The sequence below is a fragment of the Solanum dulcamara genome, chromosome 11, assembly GCF_947179165.1.
Source record: "Solanum dulcamara chromosome 11, daSolDulc1.2, whole genome shotgun sequence".
Lineage (NCBI taxonomy): Eukaryota > Viridiplantae > Streptophyta > Magnoliopsida > Solanales > Solanaceae > Solanum > Solanum dulcamara.
The window spans coordinates 55,919,753-55,943,489 of record NC_077247.1 but is presented as its reverse complement, the minus strand read 5'-3'; the positions used below and the strand labels follow the sequence as shown (position 1 = coordinate 55,943,489).

The 23,737-nt window shown below is 34.7% G+C and overlaps 2 protein-coding genes across 19 annotated transcripts; both read left to right on the top strand.

Moving 5' to 3' along the window:
- Position 1: 1 nt before the first annotated feature.
- LOC129872048 (uncharacterized) lies at positions 2-11,824 on the top strand. Of its 9 annotated transcripts, XM_055946896.1 has the most exons (14): positions 7-417; positions 1,340-1,639; positions 1,729-1,857; positions 1,953-2,057; positions 2,958-3,116; positions 3,204-3,275; positions 4,076-4,144; positions 5,943-6,031; positions 6,214-6,291; positions 10,409-10,492; positions 11,212-11,263; positions 11,440-11,497; positions 11,615-11,694; positions 11,770-11,824. In XM_055946896.1, exons 7-13 carry the CDS (start codon positions 4,076-4,078, stop codon positions 11,641-11,643), a joined length of 459 nt encoding a protein of 152 aa, XP_055802871.1. In that variant the 5' UTR covers positions 7-417; positions 1,340-1,639; positions 1,729-1,857; positions 1,953-2,057; positions 2,958-3,116; positions 3,204-3,275; the 3' UTR covers positions 11,644-11,694; positions 11,770-11,824. The 9 variants fall into 9 exon arrangements, 1 of the variants encoding a protein (XP_055802871.1); XR_008762380.1 differs by lacking the exons at positions 3,204-3,275; positions 5,943-6,031; positions 10,409-10,492; ... (2 more) ...; positions 11,615-11,694; positions 11,770-11,824 and adding exons at positions 2,487-2,674; positions 6,366-7,795; positions 7,888-8,369 and having other exon boundaries at positions 2-417; positions 2,958-3,138; XR_008762383.1 differs by lacking the exons at positions 3,204-3,275; positions 5,943-6,031; positions 11,212-11,263; ... (1 more) ...; positions 11,615-11,694; positions 11,770-11,824 and adding exons at positions 6,366-7,795; positions 7,888-8,013 and having other exon boundaries at positions 3-417; positions 2,958-3,138; positions 10,409-10,495.
- A 38-nt stretch (positions 11,825-11,862) lies between these two features.
- On the top strand, positions 11,863-23,473 carry LOC129872049 (DNA mismatch repair protein MLH3-like). 10 transcript variants are annotated; one of them, XM_055946897.1, is made up of 12 exons: positions 11,863-11,964; positions 12,165-12,216; positions 12,779-12,845; positions 13,147-13,627; positions 13,717-13,781; positions 13,881-13,975; positions 14,244-14,591; positions 15,323-15,367; positions 15,437-15,490; positions 15,664-15,682; positions 16,714-16,868; positions 16,958-17,353. In XM_055946897.1, exons 7-12 carry the CDS (start codon positions 14,541-14,543, stop codon positions 17,036-17,038), a joined length of 405 nt encoding a protein of 134 aa, XP_055802872.1. In that variant the 5' UTR covers positions 11,863-11,964; positions 12,165-12,216; positions 12,779-12,845; positions 13,147-13,627; positions 13,717-13,781; positions 13,881-13,975; positions 14,244-14,540; the 3' UTR covers positions 17,039-17,353. The 10 variants fall into 10 exon arrangements, 1 of the variants encoding a protein (XP_055802872.1); XR_008762393.1 differs by lacking the exons at positions 16,714-16,868; positions 16,958-17,353 and adding an exon at positions 23,458-23,473 and having other exon boundaries at positions 15,333-15,490; XR_008762394.1 differs by lacking the exon at positions 16,958-17,353 and having other exon boundaries at positions 15,333-15,490; positions 16,714-16,723.
- The last annotated feature ends 264 nt before the right edge of the window (positions 23,474-23,737 follow it).

Below are 23,737 nucleotides of genomic sequence, written 5' to 3'. Positions count from 1 at the left end.
GTATACTGGCCCAAATTGATGGATAAAGAGATGTGATGTCATCTTTTTTTCCCCTAACAACCACTGTTTAATGTGCAGGTCCTTCAGTATTTCTGTATCCACTTATTTCAGTATGTTTTCCTGGCAAAAGAAACAGAAAACTAATCTTTGGTTAACATTTACTATATCGGATGCTTGTTTTTTACGGTGTTTTTGTTTTCTTTGACCCTTCGTAATGCAAATATCAGTTCAAGATTTGTTTCCAATGGACCACTACATAAATTACTTAATAACATAGCGATGAGTTTTGACAGTGCTTCTGACATTGAGCAGCGAAGTAGATCTCAGATATATCCGCTGTTTTTGTTGAACCTAAACTGCCCAAGATCTTTATATGATTTGACTTTGGAGCCTTCAAAGACCTCTGTGGAATTTAAGGTGTGATTTTTTGTTGGCATTTATGATTTAATTTTTTTGGGGGGTTGGGAAACGAATGTTTGGTTTTACTTTTGTATAATTGAGTTTGTGTTAGGTTTTGTTTTGTGATAATTGGTTTGGGTTGTTCTCTGTAAAAATATATTTCAAAACACCTGATCATTTTTTTTGAGGAAGTGACAAATATTTCTTTGATGAGTGGAGAAGGTGGGAGCACATGTAACCCAGAGGGCTGCGTCTGGTTCCTCTTAGTTTTTGACTGCAGACCATGGACTAGATCAAACTTGAGAACTGTTGCACTTAGGATTACTGAATTTTGTTTCAACTGATTACATTGTCTGATTCTGCAGACATTTTGCTATGAACTGGATAGGAAGCTATTGACTTCAATGCCATGTTATTTGTTAAAAGTGCTGGTCATCACCTGCTCAGAATTTCTACTTTGTGTACCATATGTAGGTTATGAGAGGAGTGGTTTGACTTATTGCCACAAAAAAAGGAAAAAAAAAGGTGGTGTGGGTGTGTGGTTTTTCTCTTTATTGAGGATACTGTCGTGAATCTCTGGATTGAAAGTTACTCTGCTGGTGAGAGCAATTGAGATATCAACATTTTTCTGCAACATCACTTAGGATTCATTTTCTTTGATGTTATTTGTACATGTGGTTTTGTCCACTTCACATTCCCTTCCCTGTAGGCTGTAGTTTCCCCACCTACCTCCTTAAAAGAAGGGGTGGGGGTGGGGGGGAGGAAACAGATTGTGGAGGGTTTCGCTAGTGGAATAGAGTTACTTATGCATTAGATGGTGCAAAGCATTTCAGTGCTATGACATCATGTAGTTTTTTCTCTTTCTTTTCTCTTAAGAATATAATTGTTGAAGTTTCCTCTCCTCATATATTGATATCCCATTCCCTGCTCCTCTTTTCAGATGTACCTTTGAATTATGAGATCAAGAAAAAGAGGTGCAGGGCCCAGAGTTGCAAAGCTACGCTTGAGCGTCCTTCCCCGCAGCCAAAGAAACTGAATGGAGAGTGCACTGTCCGGAGAGACATTCGATCTTCGCAGAATATTCTGTGGGGAAGTGCTTCTGAAAAGCACGATTCTGAGTCCAGATTCCTCTTGTCAGAAAGTTCACACTGGTCAATTGATATGGATCTCTTGCTCATTGCACAGTTGGTGTAAACTGGAAATCCAAAAGCTCTGTGCAACCCCTTCCATCCAATGCCAGGTAATTTGTCCTTGAGTGCTTGTTTGTGTTAATAATCAACGATGTCAGAAAATATGTGCAACTAATTAATGTTCTTTTCCACCATGCAGATACTAGAGCTGTAAGGAGACTGCAACATTATGCAAAAGCTATCTACTCAGAGCTTCCGCAGCAGTCGTCCATCAGTGTGATCAATCTTCCACCCAAAGTTTTGGTGACGGTGTATTCTCTGATGAAAGGTAATGTTATCAAATTTCTTGGGAGGGTTAGGTCTGTTTCTGATATTATCTCAAATATGTTAGTAACTTACACAACCTGATGTTTCTCTCTTTAGGCCAAGTGTGAAAATGAAACTTGTTAACATCTGGAATAGCAAATTACAAACTCAAAGGGGAGTGCTGGGAGTGCACAAGTACACGCGATGGGGAGTCAAAAGAAGGTAAACCATTCCTGCCATTTGTTCCTGGCCTGAATAAGAGGTGAATTTTTCTAGTGCATGTTTCAGTTAATTAGCTTTATTTCTTTCACCCACTTTTCAAGGATTTTCTTAGACTGCATTCTTATTATCATGAAAGCATTAGAGACTACAATGTCTCTTTCTAAGTCTCCTAGGCCACAGTCTTTTTCTAATTCCATCTTGCTTATGTTCTGATCTCTTAATAGAATTGTCATGCCCTGCAATTTTTATTCAAAATTTAAGAATTTGCACCAACAAAAACTCAAAATTTCTTAGATTCTGCGATAAAATGAAGGGACTTCCGTCCAGAGATTACAGTTGAGTACCTTAGCTATATCTCTGATGTTTTTGTGACTTCTTCTCTATTTTGTTAAGATGATGGACTTTTACCTTTTCTAATATGAGATGCAGAGCGATACTGGAACAGAGTATCTTAAGATTCAGGATATTATTTTCAATATCACTTCTGGCGTCTTGCATTTTGTTGGTGATTCATTAGTTCCTGATACCATTAGTAAAAACTGCCTGGAGGGTGCCAAAGCTCTCCAACAGGTTGACAAGAAGTTTATTCCTATTGTGTGAGCACTATAATTGATTAGGTAGGTCTTTTCTGGCGTTTGCATAATTCATTATGGCCATTCATGGTTTCTCATGAATTTCCTTATAATGCATTTACTTTTAACGTTTGTTTCTCTTAGGGATCGTTTGGTTGGACTCATTAGCAAATATAAATCTCAACATAAACTTCCACATAAATAGTATAACATTTGTTGGCCGCGTAAGAAAAAGTTATATCTGCATAACTATGTGGCACTTAGTTATCCGCATAAGAAAAAATAAGCTCGACATAACTAATGCAACATTTTGTTCATTTGCATGCAGTGAGGATGACCTGCTTTGAACACGTGCTTCTCCTTCTCTGTTGCTGCTATTGTCCAGTGGGTTTGGGATTCATCTGAATTCCTTTAACAATTTGAATGCAAGCGATGGTTCATTCAAGCTCTCAGATACATCTCAGGTCCTGATGTTTACACAGTGAAGGTATACAGGCCCAAATTGATGGGTAAGAGATGTGATAAGTTATCTATTCTACTCTTTGTTTCCCTCATAACCATTTTTTTTTTGCAGGTCCTTCAATAGTTCTGTATTCACTTTTTCAGTATATTTTCTTGAACAAAGAAAACTGAAAACTAATCTTTGGTTAGCATTTACTATATCAAATGCTTGGTTTTTACAGTGTTTTTGTTTTCCTTGACCTTCGTAATGCAAATATCAATTCAAAATTTGTTTCCAAAGGACCAATACATGAATTACTTAATAATATAGCGATGACTTCTGAAATTGAGAAGTGAAGTAGATCTCATATATATCCATTGTTTTTGTTGAATCTAAATTGCCCAAAATCTTTATTTGATTTGACTTTGGAGCCTTCAAAGACCTATGGAATTTAAGGTGAGATTTATTGTTGGCATTTATTATTTAATTGTTTTGGGGTTGTGAAATGATTGTGAGTCTTTGGATTTATTTTTGTAGAATTGATTTTGTGTTAGGGCTTGTTTTGTGAGAATTGGCTTGGGTTGTTTTCTTTAAAAAATATCTCTAAACACCTAATTGGTTTTTGAAACTTTAATGTGGATGAAATAAATAGGTTAAAACTGGCTAAACGTCATTATATATTACTAATCGTATAGGATTTCAAAGTATTAAAAAGGAACCCCTGACAGGCAAGGCCCATGCGTCACAACTGTTCCTATAGAACAAAATAATCTCCCATTTTTTATGGGAGAACAATACAAAACCACGTTTTTAGCCTCCTTTGGTTGCAAAACCAAACTGGCCAATGTTATCAAGGATAGGTCATGCATATTTGTTTTACTGATTGGATTGTTGTATTTCTTCATTACAATGTGTTGCTGCTTCTAAGGCTGACAATTTGTCCAGTCTTCCTGATTTAGTCTTCTGATTTCTGCGTACCCAATCATTCCTGATCGAATAAGAAGATGGGGAGTCAAGAGAAGTACACACGGTGGGAGTCAAAAGAAGTACACGCGATGGGGAGTCAAAAGAAGGTAAACTAAGCCTGCCATTTGTACCTCACCTGAATGACATCTGAATGTTTGTAGTGCAAGTTTCAGTTGATTAATTTCATTTCCTTCACCTACTTTTCAAGACTATCTTAGATTGTTTTCTTATTAATCATGAAAGCATTAGAGATTACAATGTCTCTAAGTGTCCTAGGCCACATAGTCTCTTTCAAATTCCATCGTGCTCATGTTCTGATCTTGTAATAGAATTGTCATGCCTGACATTTTTTATTCAAATCTTCATAATTTGCTCCAACAAAAACTCAAAGTTTCTTAGATTCTGAAACAAAATGGAGGGACTCATGTCTAGAGATTACAATTTAGTACCTTAGCTATATCTTGAATGTTTCTGCGACTTTTTTTGTTTGTTTAAGATGGTGGAATTTTTTCTTTTCCAATATGAGATGCAAGCTGTACTGGAACAGAGAATCTTAAGAATCAGGGTACTATACTCAATGTCACTTCTGGCGTGTCTTGCATATTGTTGGTGATTCATTGGTTTCTGATACCATCTAAGTTGCTCGGACTCGGGTGCGGGTGTCCGAGACCGATGTGAATCCGAGAGTCGGATTCAGCAAAACCTAAATTTTAAGATTCGAGGATACGAATTCGAGTATGGATATTGGTGCGGGGATTTGGCTAAAAATATTCAATATTATCAAAATATAGTTATAAAGATAAAGATATTCTTCCCCTTAGAAAAGAAAAAGAAAGTCATTGAAGACCTTCCACCAATTATCCTTACAGATCATTGCTACTGTTTACAAAAAGTCGGAACACAACACTTGAATATTTAACATCTCTCTATTTGACTTGAAACATGAAGCAACGAATATTGACCAAGAGGATAAGTATCTTGGTCAAAGCATCTGATGTGGGTTGACTGAATCCCACACGCATCCCGCACCCGCACCCACACTGGTGCGGCAACAAAAATGAAGAGTCCGCGCAACTTAGGATACCATCGATAAAAATAAAAATTGCCTGGAGGATGCCAAAGTTCTCCAACAGGTTGATAAGAAGTTCTTTTACTATTGTGGCGAGCACTGTAATTGATTAGGTCTATTCTGGCGTTTGCATAGTCCATTATGGCCATTATTGGTTTCTGATGGATTTCCTTATAATGCATTTACTTTAAACGATTGTTTCTCTTAGGGATCGTTTGGTTGGACTCATTAGCAAATATAAATCTCAGCATAAACTTCCGCATAAATAGTATTACATTTGTTGGCCGCGTAAGAGAAAGTTATATCCGCATAACTATGTGGCACTTAGTTATCCGCATAAGAAAAGCTAAGCTCGACATAACTAATGCAACATTTGGTTGGCGGAATTTAACTGTTCATTGTTCATATCCTTATGACTTATGCAAGTATTATTTTATGCGGGATAGGTTATGGAATAAAAATACATTTGTCAACAATGCATGGATATGAGTATCTACAGGCAAAAATTCCTTTTAAGGTAGACAGTCCCTGCATAGCATTACTCATTTATTATTCACCGCGTAATAATCCCCACATTATTTTTTACCACGTAACAGTTTTTACATTATTATAACCTCATAAATAACACTTTAACAAATAATGTTTACTCTCTTGTATTGCAATTTTGTGATATTACTGAAAGAAGAAGAGTTATATGGGTGCTTTATCTTTTGCTTCATCACTTTTTGACCGTCTGGTGGAGTATATTCTTGTGTAGAAACTTAGGTTCATGTCAACATAAATGTGCATCCCTTTTTACATAGTCAATAATTATGATCTTTTATTTTTTATTCTAGCATTTATCTTCGTTGAACATTACAGTCATTTTCATGTTCTACAGCATGCTGCAGATGAGTGAATTCATTCTGAAGAACTACATGAGAAGGTAATGATCGTCTTAAAATTCATTGAAGTGTCATTCCAACTTGGGTTCTGTAACTTATTGAATTATCAGGTCCTATCTGGAAAAATGCGGACAACAACCTATTATGATTCTGAGCAAGAATTGGTATGTTTATTTTGATAGTAGGTAACATTGATTTTGAGTCTTTGACCATGCTTTTGCAGGTCATGCCTGAAATTGGTTACCACTAACTGGGTTTGGATCTGCAACTATCATTCTCAAGCTTCAAGATCATTTACCAGGTAACTTACGATTTTTGTTTAGATTTTCATCACACACCCAGTCTATGGAACTTGATAAAATTGCCTTTTACCAGGATTTTTGTTGCACTACTTTTGCAACATTCATTAAACCTCCTAACTCTAAGCATGAAGTTGTATGTTTTGGTTAAAGCAAGAACGTAAATCTGATTCACAAACAGCCAACATCTGTCACACTTCTTGCGGGTAGCATTCTCTACTTGTCTCTGTCATATTATAGATTCAAAAAGTTAAGTTCATGTAAACCATTTGCAAATCAGTCTTAGAAGGGAAAGGTAACAACTAGTATTCTATTCCAAAAAACCAAACCTGCCACAACATGTTACAGGTTTACTAATTACAGATATAGGAGAGTATCAGGAAGATCTTCAACCCTAAAAGAAAAAATTACAAGGTGCCTAAAGCATTCATTACTGATTCTAGATCTTCCATATACCCCTGTTTACACCAAAAATGAAACAAAACTAAACAATTCATCTTCATCTTCTGGATGTTGTTACTCTTGTTCTGAAAGCATCTGAGATTCCTCTCTTTCCACACAGACCACTAAACATTCATAGCTTATTATCTTCAACATTCATATTCCTCCCTCTGAAGGATATATGCCCATCTAAATGTGGAAAACAAAGCATGACTAGAACTTCTTCGCAGGCTAGTTATTCCATTCTGAGGTATCAATAACAGTTCATATCAGTTCTGTGTTCCATTTTGTTAAAAACAAGAATTATTTTTGAGGGTTTAAGGTTTTCAAGTGTCATTTGTGCGCATTGTCTCTTAAGGTCCATTTTATGTTTTAATTGGGTTGATTATAGCAAGTGAATTATGATTTGTAACTTATAACTTATAAGGGAAGAGCTTTTTTGTTCTAAGACCTTGAAGCTTGAATAGCTTCCAACTTAATTTGGAAACTATTCATCACATCATTCATGTTTTAGGAAATACTCCACTAGCTAACAAGATTCTCTTGCACTTGTTTCACGAGAAAATAATTGTTTTCTTAATAATACGGGTTTCATGTATGTTGTGCGTTAATCCACTTGATGTGGTTCTGTTAGAATTTCTTCAACAGGTCAGTCCATCGACACTAACTAGCTCTCTCATATTTTACTCCTTTATTTAACTCTAATTTTTGTCATGGAATCTTGCTTATGTTCTTGCTTACATGCCGTGTCATGTTCTCTGAATAATGTATTTGCAACCCTCAACTTATTGGTACAGATGGATCTTCAATACTACCCCCATCAGTGAATTCTGAGCTACCTTGATGCCCCCCACATAAGAAAAAGAGAAAGAACAGGGAATTTGAATCAAAAGCGATTTAAGACACTTTTCTTTACTCCTGATGTCTTTGTTTTCATTTGTGTTTGAACTATAACTTCAATGTGGATAGAGTTGCCTTCAGAATGTTGTCTCATTATTGAAGAGTTGAAGCAGACTTCATTGTGTTTCAAGTGAGGAAATATTTGTGTTGGAACTGCATTTGATGGTATGTTTAAAAGAGGAATTCCATATTATGAATGACTGCAATATCTTTTCATTTGTCCCTCTTTTGCCAACTTGGGTGCTCTGCATGAGCAGATTGCTAAGTTAGGTTCGTGCAGTAGTTCCTCCGAGGCATGGCATGTATTACATCGGTATGAAATCAACCTAGAACGTGCAGCGAAGCAACTAAGATCAGCCGTGTTCTAGTGTCTAAAAGCTCTTGTGAGTAAACCTAATTTGGTTCTTCTTGCTACCTACTAATTTTTTTCTGAAGATATCCCGTCAAGCGATCATCACATTGAAGGATAATTTGGATATGGAGCTCAGTACATCTATATAGATTCAACAAATAAATGTTTGTACTAAATGTAACATTAGCTTTTAGTGGCAGCAGCACTCTTCTTTGAACACACACGCACACATAGATACACGCACATGAAAAATAGGAAAAGGGAATGGATTGTTTCCATGTATAGTCAGAGTAGCTCACTTTTTATAAAGTGTAAAGAAATACTACGATAACGGATTAGGTAGTTTGATTGTAACATTATTCATTTGTTGAGATGGTTAAATTTGTATGTCCCACTCTCTAATCCTCTCTTTTTTGATCCATTATGTAACAATAGTCATTTTTTGGATTAAATTATTGATGGCTAATACATTTTTAAATTAAACTACTAATTGAGTCTATTTTTGTTTAATTTTGCATAGTTTGAGGATATTTTTGATCATTTTGTGAATATAAAAAGTTATTATTTTATTTGATTGATTTGAAATTTAAGATTGTTAGAGGAGAGTAATAAAAATTGTCACATGAATTGAGAGAAGAATGAATTGAGAGAAGAGTGCAACAATAAACAATCATGAAACTAAAAAGGAAAAGAAATTCCCAGTTTGATTTCATTTCATGCGCCAAATACCCACATATGATATATTTAAATTAGGCATAATACATAAATATGTTTTTTAATTTGGCCTTATTTCACATTTATCCCCTCCAATTTTGGATATACACAAGTAGCCATTTAAACTTGTTTAAAATCAACAAGTAGTGGCAAAATACACGCAGGTGCTACGTAGGACATAAAATTGTCATGTAGGATGCCATATATGACGAATGCGTTTATTTGTTCAAGTTTTGGATAGTTAAAGTGCCTACTTGCGCATTAGTAAAATTAGAGGTCATAGTTGTTAGGTGAAGCCAAGTTAAGGGTCATATTTATGTGTTGTGCCCTTAAAATATACATTACTTTATTATTTTGGTAATAAGTTTCATAATTAGCTAACAGGATGAAAGAATCATCTAGGATCAAATATAATACTAATTATTTTTTTTTGTGAAATTTATTTCAGTAGATTGTATGATATTGATGACCTAAGCACCCAATAGGTTGGATGACTTCATTGGTAGGAAAGATCAAAATTATATAGGAAAACAATCTACGCTAAGGTCTCTAAGCAGTCACTTAGTGAAAAAGAAAGTGATCGAACAATGACAATTAGGAAGTGTGTGCTTTCGTGATTGAATGTTAGTTGAAACGGACGTCATACAAAAGTTGTAAGATTATTAATATTCAAGTTAAATAAATAGTATTAAATATTTTAGAAGTTTAAAATGAGATTATGGTTGTTTTAGATAGATATATAGATCAATTGCGAATTCAAAATTGAGTTAACTTGAGCTAAATTCTATATTTAATTTTTAAGAAAGCTATTTAATATGTATAAAATATTAATTAATAATCTCATAACTTAGTATTAAAATTTTGAACCTTAATCTGAATCAACCTATAAAAATTGCACAAGTTAAATAATTTGAGTTATATACGATGATATTAAATTTCATTTGACTCCTCTTATTTTGAAAAAATAAATAAGTACTACAATTAAAAAAAAAAGGTTTAAAAATAATATACTTTTTATTAACGAGCTTTTCTCTCCGCGTGTATTAACTATTCTTTTCCGCGTATATTAACTAGTTCGAAAACTATAAAACAGACACCACCTGCACATTTTAGAACTCGCCACCATCATATTACGGACGCCCGCTTATCATATACGCTACCGCCGCATCTTAGAGTACGCCACCGGATTGCTGATCTTAACTGCCCGGTGACCATGTCCGATGAAAACTCTAAACCCTGCTTAAGTCTTCCGCTGATCTGTCTGCATTTTTCCGGAAAGAACTTGTTGGCTCTTTGAAGTTACATATATTGGTATTCTTCCCTAAATCAATTTTCCCGGCGATCAAGTAATGCTACTGTTCTTCCCATCCATATTCAAGAACGCGTTGAAGTTACATGGGTATTCTTGGAACTCGTTGAACCCTAAATCAGATTATCTTGGAACTCGTTGAACCCTAAATCAGATTATCTTGGAATTCGAGACCTTGATATTGTCAGATTAACTTGGAATCCTTGCATGCATTCTTTTTAAGAAAAAAAACAATCAACAACTTGTAGTTATTCTTAAAATTCATATTTTAAAGAAATCAAAGAAATTGTAGTTTTCAAGAATAAATTGGCATTGCACATATCAAGAAATCTTTTAAAGAAAATTATGTTGTTATTCTCGCAGTGTGTTAAGGATGTTCCAGAATTTGTTTTTACTTTTTTAGGGAGATGGGGGTCAATTCGGTGAGAGTATCACAAGGGTTGTTGGTGCGTTGGTTTTCAACAGCCTCAATGCTGATGCCACCAAGGTACTCATTTACCCTTTCAATGTTTCAATACTTTTTATGATTTTACTAGGTAATGAATGGAAATTTGTGGAGTTGTTCTTGAAGGCCCCACTCGCACAACTCTAAAAAAATTAAGCATTGTGATTTGTAGTATTTTGAATGAAGACACTCAATTGGACAGACTTTCGTAAAACGCCTTCACTGGCCATTTCCCTTTACATGGTCTAGACTTTATTGTTTCTTAAAAATGGAAAACTGTGCCATGTAAGAGAATGGGGAATTATATGGTTCATCTTTTCTGATTTTGTTAATGTTTTCATTTGAGGATCACTAGTAGAGGTGGGCTGCTGAAAACATCATAGTTAAGTGACTAACGATGGCAAGTCGTGCTTTCATGCAGTTTTAATCGTTTAGACTGATTGCTCCGGCGAATTTGTGTGTTGCTTGCAGAAAAGGCAGTGACCGGCGAGGCTCTTCAGTGAATTCTTATGTTCCTTTGTTTGCTACTTCTGGTGACGAGGGCATATGATTTATATGAAAATTGATACTATTTTTTCTCCTCTTAGTATGATGCTCCATTCTAGTAGCATTATTATTTTTTTCCAAATTAATATTCTTATATCACAACTCTATTTCTTTTCTCCGTGAGATTTATTTCCTTATAGGACTCTTCTTTTTATGTTTGTTATTCTTATAAGTAGTGTACTCCTAGTTTGAACTTAATCCAGTTTCTCCACCAGGTATCTGTTGCTATATGCATTGGAACCTGCTATGTTAAGGTGGATGACAATGGTAAGTTTAGTTTCTTTGACATTGATCTAATGCATTTTGATGATTGTAGACAAGATGTTGGTACAACCGGTAATTCTTTATAAGCCTCTGTATAAGCCTACTTGATACAGGAGTTGATACAGGAGTTGACTGTTGTTTGCTAGTAAGGAAATTTCTTGGGATTTTTCTTTTTGCAGTCATTGTTCGTGGTGTATTTTACAACCAACCAGTTCGAAGGAGGCAAATGCACTCCAAGTACTTCTAGTTTTCTCACACTTCAAACAAATGAAAAATACTGATTTACATACTTTACTTCTAAAGCTGTACTCTGACCTGATTGATCTTTTGGTTTGCATATATGATCTGTGGAAGCCCAGAAGAGACTGTCTTGCATTCTCTGAAAGAGTCTCTGCTCTTGTACATCCTCTCCTTCAAATTATTGATATTGAAAGGTCCGTCTTTGTTACACCAGCTAACTTAAGGATATTTTCTGTCTGGTTTCTTAAAATTTGTTCGTCTGCGTGCAGTGAGGATGACCTCTGTTGCACACATGCTTCTCCTTCTCCATTGCCACTATTGTCCAGTGAGTTTGGGATTCATTTGAGTTCCCTTAACAACTTGAATGCAAGTGATGGTTCATTCAAGCTCTCAGGATACATTTCAGGTCCTGATGTTTACACAGTGAAAGGTATACAGGACCAAATTGATGGATAAGAGATGTGGTAAGTTATTTTTCTACACTTTGTTTCCCTTACAGCCACTGGTTAATTTGCAGGTCCTTCAATATTTCGGTATATTTTCCTGACGAAAGAAAACGGAAAACTAATCTTTGGTTAACATTTGCTGTATCGGATTTTGTTTTTCTACAGTGTTTTTGTTTTCCTTTACCCTCCTAGTTTGCACTTAACCCAGTTTCCACCAGGTGTCTGTTGCTATAGGGATTGGAACTTGCTATGTTAAGGTGGATGACAATGGTAAGTTTAGTTTCTTTGACATTGATCTAATGCATTTTGATGTGCAGAAAGTTCTGCTCAATTTATTATTTTACTTCATCACCTGAAGTTGTACTTTCTTTTAAAGGGTTTGGTGTCTCACGAGATGGACTAGTGCTGATGAGAACTGTTGCACTTTTTAGGATTACTGAATTTTCTTTCAACTGATTACATAGTCTAATTATGTAGACATTTTTCTATGCACTGGAAAGGAACTTATTGACTTCAATGCTATGCTATTTGTTAGAAATGCTTCTCTTCACCAGCTCAGAGTTTCCACTTTGTTTGACTTATCACCCCAAAGAAAAATAAAAAAAAAGGTGGGTGGGGTGTAGTGTGGTTCTTTTTTTTTCTATTAGAACATGTTACTTGTTCATTTTTGTTCCATGTTTAATGTGCAATCAAATTGCCAGAAATGATGTGCAGTATTATATCCCTTTGTTGGCTCCATTGATACTGATTGTCTTAATCTGATAAAGTTATTTTGTTGTGTTTTTCTAGAATATCTTATGGTGACTGGTTGGTTCTTTAATGTTACTTGTAGGATTGGCCCGTCCTTCTCTTTATTGAGGATACTGTCGCGAATCTCTGGACTGGAAGTAACTCTGTCGGTGAGAGCAATTGTATTCAACATTTTTATGCAACATCACTTAGGATTGTGGCTTTGTCCACTTCACATTCCCTTCCCCGTAGGCTGTAGCCACCCACCTGCCTCCCTAAAAGAAGGGGGGGGGGGGAGGGAGGGAAACAAATTGTGGACGGTTGGTTAGTGGAAGAGAGAGTTACTTATGCATCAGATGGTGCAAAGCATTTCACTGTTATGCCATCGTATAGTTAATCACTTTCTTTTCTCTTAAGCTACTTTTAGAAAACCTAGATAGAATAATGTTTCATCTAATATTTTACCTACAGAGGATGATTTCCTGTTAAACATGAAGCTGTTGTCACGTATAAGGAAACATGGAACATAATGTCTTGGTACCTGCCATAAATAATTTGGAAAAAGAGGACTGCAAAGTTTGATCTCAATTTTTATGCTCTTTCTAGAGAGGATATGGCCAGTGTAGGGGGATTTGTGTTCAGGTCCTTCTGAATTCTACTATGATGGAGATGATTTGACACATATGCATTCTCATGGTGAAGAGAATATTAAGAATTATTTGATACCACGAGCTATGCTCTCCTCTAGGGTGGATGGGGACTCACATAAATGGATTGACACTAGAAATTGAGGTAAAACAGATGAGCTTATACGGAAAAAGATGAGTAGAAGAAGTCATTGCTCCTCCATTATACCAAGGCAAGAAGAAGTTCTTTGCCACGAGTGAGTCTTCAAGCAAGGCAGCAGGAAATAGCAATATTAAGACTCTTCATGATCTGCCACTCATGCCAGGTATTTTGTCCTTGAGTGCTTGTTTGTGTTAATAATCAGTGATGACAGAAAATGTGTGCAACTAATTAATGATCTTGTCCATCGTGCAGTCTTACCATCAAGGTGATCAATCTTTTATCCCAAGTTGTGGTGATGGTGTATTCTCCGATGAAAGGTTATGTTATCAAATTTCTCGAGAATGTTAGGTCTCTTTCTGTTATTATGTCAATCAAATATGTAATTAACTCACATGACCTGATGTTTCTTGCTTCAGGCAAAGTGTGAAGATGAAACTTGATAACATCTGGAATAACAAATTACAAACTCAAGGGGAGTGCTCTAGGACACGTGATGGGGAGTGAAAAGAAGGTAAACCATTCCTGCCATTTGTTCCTAACCTGAATAAGAGTTGAATTTTCCTAGTGCATGTTTCAGTTAATTAGCTTCATTTCTTTCACCCACTTTTCAAGATTATCTTACACTGCATTCTTATAAATCATGAAAGCATTAGAGATTACAATGTCTCTTTCTAAGTCTCCTAGGCCACATAGTCTCTTTCAAATTCCATTTTGCTTATGTTTTGATCTTGTAACAAGATTTTCATGCCTCCTGACAATTTTTTAATCAAAATTTTCAGAATTTGCACCGTCAAAAACTCAAAATTTCTTATATTCTGGGAGAAAATGGAGGGACTTCTGTCCAGAGATTACAATTGAGTACCTTAGCTATATCCCCGTTGTTTTTGGGACTTCTTCTCTATTTTGTTGAGACGATGAACTTTTACCTTTTCCAATATGAGATGTAGAGTGGTACTGGAACAGAGAATCTTAAGAATGTCACTTCTGGTGCCTTGCATTTTGTTGGTGATTCATTGGTTCCTGATACCATAGATTAAAACTGGCGGGAGAGTGCCAAAGTTCTCCAACAGGTTGATATGAAGTTTATTCCGATTGTGGCGAACACAACACTTGCTATAATTGATCAGGTCTATTCTGGCATTTGCATAGTCCATTATGGCCATTCTTGGTTTCTCATGAATTTCCTTATAATGCATTTACTTTAAACGATTGTTTCTCTTATGGATCATTTGGTTGGACTCATTAGCAAATATAAATCTCAGCATAAACTTCCGCATAAATAGCATAACATTTGTTGGTGCATACCAAAAAGTAATATCCGCATAACTATGTAGCACTTAGTTATCCGCTTAAGAAAAAACAAGCTTGACATAACTAATGCAGCATTTGGTTGGTGGTATTTAACTGTTCATTATTAATACCCTCGTGACTTATGCAAGAATCTATGTATTACTTTATGCGGGATAGATTAAGGAATAAAAACATATTTGTCAAAAATACATGGATATGAGTATTTACAAGCAAAAATTCCATTTAATGTAGATAGTCCCTGCATAGCATAACTCATTTATTATTCACTGCATTAGGATCCCTACATTATTATTTACCCCATAACAGGTTTTACATTATTATCACCACATTAACATGGGCATGACTAACTTTAACCAAATAATGTCTTACTCTTTATCTTTTGTTCCATTACTTTGTGACTATCTAGTGGAGTATATTCTTATGTAGAAACTGAGGCCCATGTCAAAATAAATGTGCGTCCCTTTTTACATAGTCAAGGATTATGATCTTTTGTTTGATTCTAGCATTTATCTTCGTTGATCATTACACTCATTGTCATGTTCTACAGCATGCTGCAGATGAGCGAATTCGTTTAGAAGAACTGCGTGAGAAGGTAATGGTTGTCTAAAACCTCATTGATGTGTCGTTTCAACGTGGAGTTTGTAGCTTAGTGAATTATCAGGTTCTATCTGGACAAAAGAGGACAATAACCTGTCTTGATTCCGAGCAAGAATTGGTACGTTTATGGTCATCTAATGTGAAATAGATTTGCCTTGTGCTGCTTGGTTTGTGGGGAAGAGTTGAAACTCTTTATAATAGGAAACATTGATTTTTGAGTCTTTGACCATACTATGCTGACCAAATTCAAAACTGGGGTTGGAACTTGGATCTGCAACATTCATTCTCAAGCTTCAAAATCATTTACCTGGTAAGTTACGGATCTTTGTTTAGATTTTCATCACAACCAGAGTATGGAACTTGGTAAAATTGCCATTTACCTGAAATTCTATTCCACTAAATTTTGCAACATTCATTGAAGTTGAACCTAACTCTAGCATGAAGTTATATGTTTTGGTTAAAGCGGGAACATAAATCTGATTCACAAGCAGCCAACTTCTGTCACACTTGTTGCGGTAACATTCTCTAATACTTGTCTCTGTCATATTATACATTCAAAAAGGTAAGTACATGTAAACCATTTTCAAATCAGTCTTATAAGGGTAAGGTAATATAGTACTAATTGTAGTTGGTAATACAGGATTATGAAGTGACATCAACTAATAGGAAATAAGAATTGAGATTAGGAATTATTGGGAATAAGGCTACACTGTATAGTAAATACACAAGGGCTGGGAGAGATTGCTCGCCTACATTCTTGAACCTTTTATTACACTTTAGAGCTTATTCTCTTTAGCGATCATGTTCCTCCCTCTGAAGGATATATGTCTTCCTTAGTCTGGAAAATAAAGCATGACAAGCACTTCTTCTCAGTCTAGTTATTCCATTCTGAGGTGTCAATACCGCAGTTTATATCAGCTCTGTGCTCCATCTTGTTGAAAGCAAGAAGGATTTTTGAGGGTTTAAGGCTTTCAAGTGTCATTTGTGCACATTGTCTCTTAAGGTCCATTTTATTTTTAATTGGGTTGATTATAGCGAGTGAATTTGAATTGTTACTTCTAAGGGAATTTTTTTTGTTCTAATACCATCAATTACAATGGATGGATGGATGGAATATATTTGTTTTTGATCACTACTGTTTGCAGCGGTGTCTTGATTATTTATTCTAGCTGAAGTTGAGTTGGAACATACACATCGGTGCTTAGTTACTTTAAGCCCAACTTATGGATACAGTATATCAGCTTATGGAGACAGTATATATGTCTGTTTCTTTCATCTTCTGTCGTGCTTCCTTTCTTCTGGCCATTTTAACTTTGGTTTGCTATGCTTCCTTTACTGCAGCGACATCAAAATACCGCCATTCAGACGATATGCATGCTTTCCCAGCAAGCTTTGGCTTCAAAGGAGAGGCTCTGAGCTATATTTCTGACGTTTCTTTGTTGGAAAGTGTTACGAAAACTCACTGGAGGCCAAATGAGCATCGTAAGGTTTTGAAGGTAACGTTCTTTTGAGATTCAGTTGGTAGTATCCATTAGGATAGGTATAAAACTACTAACTTGGTCGTTGTTCTTGCCAATGTTTACAGGACAGCAAGTGTTTGTACCTTGGAATTGATGATTGTAGACAAGATGTTGGTACAACAGTAATTCTGTATGAGCCTACCTGACACATGAGTTGACTGTTGTTTGCTAATAAGGAAATTTGTTGGGATTTTTCTTTTTTGAATTCATTGTTCGTGAAGTATTTTACAATCAATCTGTTCGAAGGAAGCAAATGCATACCAAGTACTTCTAGTTTTCTCACAATTCAAACAAATGAAAAATATTGATCTATGTACTTTACTTCTAAATCTGTACTCTGTCCTGTTTGATCTTTTGGTTTGCATATATAATCTGGAAGCCCAAAGAGGCTCTCGCATTCTCTGAAAGAATCTCTGCTAAGAATCGCCCTAGTGCATCCCAGTGTCTCCTTCAAAATTGTTGATATTGAAAGGTCCGTCTCTGTTATACCAGCTAACTTAGTATATTTCCTTTCTGGTTTCTTAGATTTTGTACACTTTTGCATGCAGTGAGGATGACCTGATTTGCATACGTGCTTCTCCTTCCCTATTGTCGTTATTATCCAGCGGGTTTGGGATCCATTTGAGTTCCCTTAATAAATTGAATGCAATTGATGGTTCATTCAAGCTCTCCTGATACATTTTAGGTCATGATGTTTACACAGTGAAGGTATACAGGCCCATATTGATGGATAAGTGATGTGATAAGTTATCTTTTCTACACTTTGTTTCCCTAAATACCACTGTTTTATTTCCAGGTCCTTCAATAGATCTGTATCTATTTATTTCAATATATTTTTCCGAACAAAGAAAATGGAAACCTAATCTTTGGTTAGCATTTACTATATCAGATGCTTTTTTTACGGTGTTTTTATTTTCCTTGACTTTCATAATGCCTATATCAATTCAAGATTTGCTTCCAAAGGACCAGCACATAAATTCCTTAATAACATAACGATGAGTTTTGACAGTCTTCTGACATTGACCAGCGAAGTAGATCTCAAATATATCCGTTGTTTTTGTTTGCCCAAGATCTTCATATGATTTGGCTTTGGATCCTTCAATGACCTCTGTGGAATTTAAGGTGAGACTTTTTGTTGGCATTTATTTTTTAATTGTTTTAGGGTTGGAAAACGAGTGTGTCTTTGGATTTACTTTTGTAGAATTGAGTTTGTGTTAGGGCTTGTCTCGTGAGAATTGGTTTGGGTTATTTTCTGAAAATATAATTCACATCTCTTATTTAATGGGTAAGGGACTAACTTTTTATTAACACCCAGCATAATCTAATATTGGACACCAGTCGAGCACAATGTGGGGAAGCCACCTTAGTTTGCTTATAGTGAAATCATAAGAAACTGAATATCACTGGAAGATCTGGCTAGAGAAGTTCCAGTAGATGGAAGTTTACCAGGAAAGTGAATGTTGCTGTTAGAAAAATGACCAGAAAGAGGTGCAAGTACATGAATAATCACCGATAAGAGGCTCGATGTTATGGGAACGCTCCTCAGAAAGAGGTGCGACACGATCAGACATTCATCTGAAAATAGTCACGACTCTGTCAGAAAGTTATAGGAAAGAGGCAAGACTATATTAGAATGGTTGTTGGAGAGAGGCATGACATTGCTGGAACTATCATAGGAAGGAGGTCTTCTTGACTAGTTGCCAAAAAGAGGCATGTTCACTCCGGAAAGACCACTGGAGAGAGATAAGATACTGAAGAGAGAAGGACCGATTGTAAATGGTGCCGGTCTTTGGCTAAGGCTGCCTGCCAGCCGGTCTAACCTGTATGAGATACAATCGACATCTTAGAGGACCTAGCTTCATTTGAACACTAACGTTCTAACACTTTTAATAAATACTAGAAATTATTGATTAGAATAGGGAATTAAGGAAAAGTTAGAATAGGCTCTGAGGAAGTGACACAATTTTCTTATTTTTCTTTGATGAGTGGAGGAAGTGGGAGCACATGTAATCAAATGTTCTTTTATTTACGGTTTTGTGGTTTTAATTGTAATTGGGCAAATTTTATGGTTGTACACAACACAAAATATTGATGCTTACCTGTTGGTTTTGTTTTTATTGTAATATGTGTACATCGATTTCCCGGTGCTTCATCTACAATAAAATACTAACTTGGTCTTTGTGTTTGCCATTGTTTATAGGACGGCAAGTGTTTGTAACTTGGAGTTGATGATTGTTGTTAAGATGTCGGTACAACAGGTAATTCTGTGTAAGCCTATCTGATGACTGTTGTTTGCTAATAAGGAAATATTTTTCTTGTTGCTTTCATTGTTCATGATGTATTTTCTAACTAGTTCGAAGGAAGAAAATGCACTCCAAGTACTTTCAGTTTGAATGTAAGTGATGTATTTTATATCCAACCAGTTTGAATGCAAGTGATGGTTCATTCAAGCTCTCAGGATACATTTCAGATCTTGATGTGTACAATGTGAAAGTATACAGGCCCAAATTGATGGGTAAGAGATGTGACAAGTTATCTTTCCTTTCCCTAACAACCATTTTCCTTCCAAATAATTGATATTGAAAGGTCCTTCAATATTTCTAAAGCACGGTACATCTGTACAAATTCAACAAATAAATGTATGTACTTAAATGTAACACTAGCTTTTGGTGGCAGCAACACACACATTTGTATTCATGTAAAGCCAGAGTAACTCCGTGCATATAGATAATTTGATTGTAACATCAACAAATGATTAAATTTATATGTCCCACTCTCTAACCCTCTTCATTTTTTATTCATTACATAATTTAGGGGATGTCTTGATCAAATTATTAATTGAAGATATTTTTGACATTTTCTTGAATATAAAAAGATACTAGTTTACATGATCGAAAGTGACCAAGCAAGCAGATGATGATGGTTCAGCCGGTAAGGATGAGAAATAAAAGATTGTCGCATGAAATGAACTGAGAGGAGAGGACAGTGTAACAGTTGAAACTAAAAAGGAAATAAAAGATTGTCACATGCTGATACATTTCAGAATTAACTGACGGGATAAAGACCCCTCTAGGAATAAATATAATACATAATTTTTTTGTGAAATTTATTTTAGGAGATTATAGGATGTTGATTAAAGGTGTCAATGATTTTAACAAAATTGACTTAATTGATCGATCTGAATTGTACCAAATCAATTTTTAGATTTTTTAAAATAAAATCAACGGTTTGATATAAAAATGAGTAATTGAGTGGGTATTTTACTTTTAAAAAATTAATCGAAAAAATATCGAATCATACCGAATAATATATGTAAAATATATTATTTTTTTATATATCAAGTTTAAAAATAATAGATTTTTTGTTTTTGCTTTAGATCCAAGATAAATGAAAGTGACTACAAGAGACAATATAATTAACACTAGAACTTCGTATACTACTCCGTGTGAAACCAAATTAGTTCTAACTTCGCAATTCTCGAGTAGGAACTAGTAAAAATACAAGGTATTTCAACGATCTTGGATAACAAGCTGAATTCAAGTTATTAGATACTTTTCCTCTCTTATGGTTTAAATTCTCTTATTGGATACAAAAATAAAGTAAATTCGGTTCTTGACTTTCATGTTGATTGTTTTTTTGTCAAAGTCATACCAAGTATAATGGTGGCGTGTTCTAATTTTTCATATTTAAAAAAAAAAACCAAAAATTAATCGAAGCATACCAACAACGAAGAAAAATCGAGATAATGAAACGGTTTTGAAATGTCTAGTTTTGATTATAAAAAAATAATAAGAAATAAATTTTATAGAATAACCGTTCGAAACCATTGACATTCCTAATATTGATGGCCTGAGCACTCAATAGATTGGAATGGCCTCATTTTTCCTTATCAGCTTTAGGAAAACTCTGAATATAGGTCTAGATTATTTGTATTAGACATATCTAATTTGTAGGTGCTAAGTTCAAAAGTCATTGAGAAAAGAATCTAAATCATGTGTAGGTTTTTAAAATATCACTTAATGAAAAAAGAAATAATCGAACAATGACAATTAGGAAATGTCTGCTTTCGTGATTGAACGTTTGTTAAAATGGATGTCTTCCAAAAAAATTGTTAGATTATAAATATTTAAGGTAAATAAAGCAATATTAAATATTTTGAAAGTTTTTAATGATATTATAGTCGTTAGAAGTACATGTATAGTTCAACTACGAATTTGAAATATACTTACTTTGGGCTAAATTAAATATTTAATTTTTAAAAAATCTATTTAATATGTATAAAATATTAATTTATAATCTCATAACTTGGGATTAAGATTTTTAAAAATAAAATCGATGATTTTTATAACCGTAATGAATAATTTGGTAGATATTTTATTTTGTAATAATCGAAAAATATCGAATCCTATCAAATAATATGTCAAAAAGATATCTTATATGTCAAGTTTAAAAATAATAAAATTAAGTAAACTATTGGATACATAAATAGATATCATAATTAAGTAAAAGAGGAAAACTCTAAATAGAGGTCTAGATTATTTGTATTAGACATACTTAATTTGTAGATGCTAAGTTCAAAAGTCAATGGGAAAACAATCTAAATCATATGTAGGTTTCTAAACAACTGTTTAATGAAAAAGGAAGTAATCGAACAATGACAACTTTCATTATTGAACATTTAGTTAAAAAAGACGTCTTGAAAAAAACTGTAAAATTATAAATATTTAAGTTAAATAAAATAATATTAATATATTAAAAGTTTTTAAAATGAGATTACAATTCAACCACAAATTTAAAATACACTTATTTTGAACTAAATTAAATATTTAAATAATATAAAATTTACATAAATTAAATAATTTAAGTTATATACGATAATAACAAATTTGAGGGGCAGACTCTTCTTATTAACCAGTGTTTGTTTTTCCGCGTGTATTAACAAGTTTTTTAATCCTTTTCCGCGTGTATTTTTAACTATAAAAGAGACACCACCTGCGCATGTTCGAACTCACCACCCCCATCATATTTTCCCCTGCTTTCAAATTACGGAAGCCCGCTTATCATATACGCTACCGGCTCATCTTAGATTACTCCACCAGATTGCTGCTGTTAACTGTTCCGGTGAAGATGTCCGATCAATTTTCCCGTCGATCTATCTATTGGTATTCTACTGCTCTTCCCATTATCTTGATATTCTTCCATCCATGACAATTCAAGAACCTGTTGGCTTTTTGAAGTGGCGCATCTTAGATTACTCCTCCGGATTATCTGTCCCATCAAAACCCTAAACCCTAAATACTACTGCTCTTCCCATTATCTTGGTTTTCTTCCATCCATTAAAAAAGAAAGACGGAAAATTCGAGAACTCATTATTGTCAAATTCTCTTGGAATTCTTGCATGCATTCTTATAAAGAAAAAAACCAAGAACTTGTTGGCATGCATTCTCTTTAAGAAAAATTCAAGAACTTGTTGGTTTTTTGAAGAAATTGTAGTTTTTAAGAATTTCTTGTCATGGAACATATCAAGGAAATTCAAGAAGTCCTTAAAAATAAATAAATTATGTTGTCATTCTCTAAGTCTATGTTAAGGATGTTCAAGAATTTGTTTTTACTTTTTTAGGGAAATGGGGAGCATTAAGGGAATACCTGAGGCTATTTGGACAAGGGGTTATCTTGTCGAGGAGTTGATTTTTAACAGCCTCGAAGCTGGTGCCAACAAGGTATACTAATTTACCCTTTCAAAGTTTCAATACTCTTTATGACTTTACTAGGTGTTGAATGGAAACGCCCTCACTGGCTATTTTCCTTTACATGGTCTAGACTTTTTGACTTTGATTGTATCTTAAAAATGGAACATTGTGCCATGTAAGAGAATGGGAAATTATGGTTCATCCTTTCTTATTTTGTTAATGTTTTGAGGATCAGTAAAGATGGGCTGCTGAGAACATCATAGTTAAGTGACTAACGATGGTAAGTCGTGTTTTCATGCTGTTTTAATCGTTTAGACTAATTGCACCTGCAAATTTTTGTGTTGCTTGCACAAAAGGTAGAGACCGGTGAGGCTCTTGAATAAATTCTTATGTTCCTTTGTTTGCTACTTCTGATGACGTGGGCATATGCCTTCTAATGACATCAGCATATGCCATCATCTTTTCTATTGTATTGATGCTGCTGTACATAATTTATTATGCCCGACAACTATGATGTTCATAACTTGGAATGATTGTTATTGTCTATAGGACTGCATGCATTACCTCAACTGATAGGCTGTTTCACGGTTTGTGTTCATTAATATCTTTTTAAGATGTTCTTGTTTTTATTATTTTGTGGTTTACTTGTAATTGAGAAAATTGGTATGGCTGTACACAACACAAAATATTGATACTTACATTTCGATTTTGCTTTTATTGTTAGATGTTCATGCACATCTCAATTCTGGTGCTTCATTTGCAATATATTTATATGTATCCCCCTCCACCTCTCTTTTTTGGTGCTTCATCTTCTGTTGTGCTTCCTTTTTGTCTGGCCATTTTAACTATGGTTTTGTATGCTTGCTTTACACCAGCGACATCAAAATACAGTCATTCAGATGATATACATGCTTTCCTAGCAAGCTTTGGCTTTAAAGGAAAGGCTCTGAGCTCTATTTCTAACGTTTCTTTTTGGAAATTCCAAAACTCATGGGAGGCCAAATGGATATCGTAAGGTTTTGAAGGTAAAGTTCTTTTGAGTTTTAGTTGGTAGTATCCATTAGGATAGGTATAGAACTACTAACCTGGTCGTTGTTCTTGACACTGTTTATAGGATGGCAAATGTTTGTACCTTTACTGTATAGAAGATGTTGG